The sequence below is a fragment of the Castanea sativa genome, chromosome 8 (genome assembly GCF_040712315.1).
Source record: "Castanea sativa cultivar Marrone di Chiusa Pesio chromosome 8, ASM4071231v1".
NCBI classification, from domain to species: Eukaryota; Viridiplantae; Streptophyta; class Magnoliopsida; order Fagales; family Fagaceae; genus Castanea; species Castanea sativa.
This window is the reverse complement of record NC_134020.1, coordinates 16,494,926-16,497,134: the sequence shown is the minus strand read 5'-3', so window position 1 is coordinate 16,497,134 and position 2,209 is coordinate 16,494,926. Positions and strand designations below refer to the sequence as shown.

Here is a 2,209-nt window from a genome sequence, read left to right as displayed (position 1 = left end):
AGTAAGTTTAAAGCCAAATCAAATTACACAAAATTATTGACTTGACAAATTATAATTGGTGTACAATAAAGTTAATGTCATTAATAATCCTATGTGAAAGTGATGTAATAAATCACAACCTGCCATCACTGTAGTTTTGAAATTTGCACAACTTTTGTCCATGGAATTGTAGCGCTAACAATGGCAAACCGTGGCGTCACCACGGGGCTGCATGATTTTACATTGTGCATAGACATAAATTATACTCTCAATGGATCTGCCAATCCCAAGAAATGGAATTTTACTAAGGAAGAAGAGAAATAGAAAGATATGTGCAAGAAAGCTTGATCATCATAAACATGCACCACTCTATGTATAACAAACCAATGCCACACACTAACCAGTAGGAGAGATATATAGATCAACCCTCCCTTTGATGGCCAATGAATCAAATAAATCTCTTGTAAGTCATATTCGATGCTATCTAACCTCTATATGATCGAAATCTATAACATTGGAAACATAAAACAAAAAAAAAAATAAAAAACCTCAAAACAATAAAAGACAAAAGGCAATCTATGAACAACGCAAAGGAAATGTCGCAATTTGCAAACAAACTGACTTAAGCCCCTCCAATATTCAATCTCAATATTCTGGTAGCCCTTTTATAAATTCCAAAACAGACGGTGACATTGAGTTACCTATGTTTGGCGACACGAATGCAGAATCAGGATATCTATAAACAGGCCTAGGCGAGCAGAAGAAATTGTTTGAACTCGGGGTAAACAAAGGAATATCTGCAAAATATGGATTGGTTTGGTTAAAAATTGGTGACAAAGATGACGATCTTGCCTTAATATCACCACAATTCTCTTCAGTAAGAGCCGAAGATGAATCATTACGATTATCATGCCCAAAAGGCTTGATCACCTTACGATCATTTCCTTTCGCAGACAATCCCTTTTCACTTTTCTGGCTTTGATCATCATCATTGGGCTGTGACATACCCGTGAGCTTCTGGACGAGAGCCATGAAATCCTGAGCTTGTGTGTGGATTATCTTTGGAGAATGAGCGTATATAATAACCGGTTGCTTTTGTTGCTGCCTGAACATTGTGGTACCAACACAATCAGAAACCACCGAAGAAGAAGATGATGATGAAGAGAAAGATGGTTTGTGAATGACATGAGACCCCTTGTTGATATTCAATGGCGATGGACGTGGACCTTTGATCATCTCCCACTTTGAAATCTCATGGTCACCATGAAACTTTGCAGGGCTCATGTTTGAGATCTTCTTGGAACCAAAATATGGAAAAAGCAAAAAAGGGTTGCGTTATATATATATAGATATAGTGGGAGAGTTTGTTGGGGGTTAGAAGAAGAAGGAAACGAGAGATAGGAGCATAAATAGGAGATTTGTTGGGGTTAGAGACTGGAGAGGGAAAGTAATGAATAAAAAAGATTATGATAGCCAGCAATTCTGACCGTTGACTACATACATAGATATATAATACATATTTTTGTGTAATATGTTGTATATAAAATAAAAGGAGATGATATAAAATCTTGGGGTTTAATGGAAAGAAGGTGTTAGACGCTTTCACTTGGACGTCATCGTCGGCTTGCCGGCAACCTCGCAATTGGTTCAGCTGTAGTAGTATATATAGAAATATAGATAAGCTAACTATAGTCTTCTCAAAATAAAAGATAAGTTAACTATAATTTAAAAACTATAATGTTTGATATATAGCTTTTTAAGAGACGTCATGGCTCCATAAAAAAAAAAAATAATAATAATAAAATAAAAAAAGAAGAAGAACAAGAACAAGAAGAAGAGAGACGTCATGGATGTTGTAATTTGTAAATTATACTAGTTTTATAAACTTTTGTAGTTTTTCAAATACCATCATTATACTTTGATATAATAGTCAACGTTATCTTTAGATTTAGATTAGAACAAATGTGTTTCGGAATAGCTTATTTGCGTGTGCGTTTAAATAAGTTTATTTAGTTTTTTGATGATTTTTTTTTTCTCAAAATATGTTAAAGTATATTTATAATTAAAAAAAATAAAGTTTTAAATTTGTTTACATAAAAACTAAAAGATAAAAGACATGTATTTGTTTACATAAGTAGTATCATGTAAAGTGTACACGTGAGCCAAAAATGTGGCAAATGTTAGTCACTTTCTCCTAAAGGGGCAAATGTTAACCATGTTTTTGCCTGCA

The 2,209-nt window shown here is 33.8% G+C and overlaps 1 protein-coding gene across 1 annotated transcript; it reads right to left on the bottom strand.

Moving 5' to 3' along the window:
- Positions 1-312: 312 nt before the first annotated feature.
- On the bottom strand, positions 313-1,373 carry LOC142607876 (VQ motif-containing protein 8, chloroplastic). The gene has a single exon (XM_075779535.1). It carries the CDS (start codon positions 1,261-1,263, stop codon positions 625-627), a length of 639 nt encoding a protein of 212 aa, XP_075635650.1. The 5' UTR covers positions 1,264-1,373; the 3' UTR covers positions 313-624.
- Between the last annotated feature and the right edge of the window lie 836 nt (positions 1,374-2,209).

Coding starts and splice junctions, on each gene's coding strand:
- LOC142607876 (XM_075779535.1), bottom strand. CDS start 1,263: ATGAGCCCTGCAAAGTTTCATGGTGACCATGAGATTTCAAAGTGGGAG.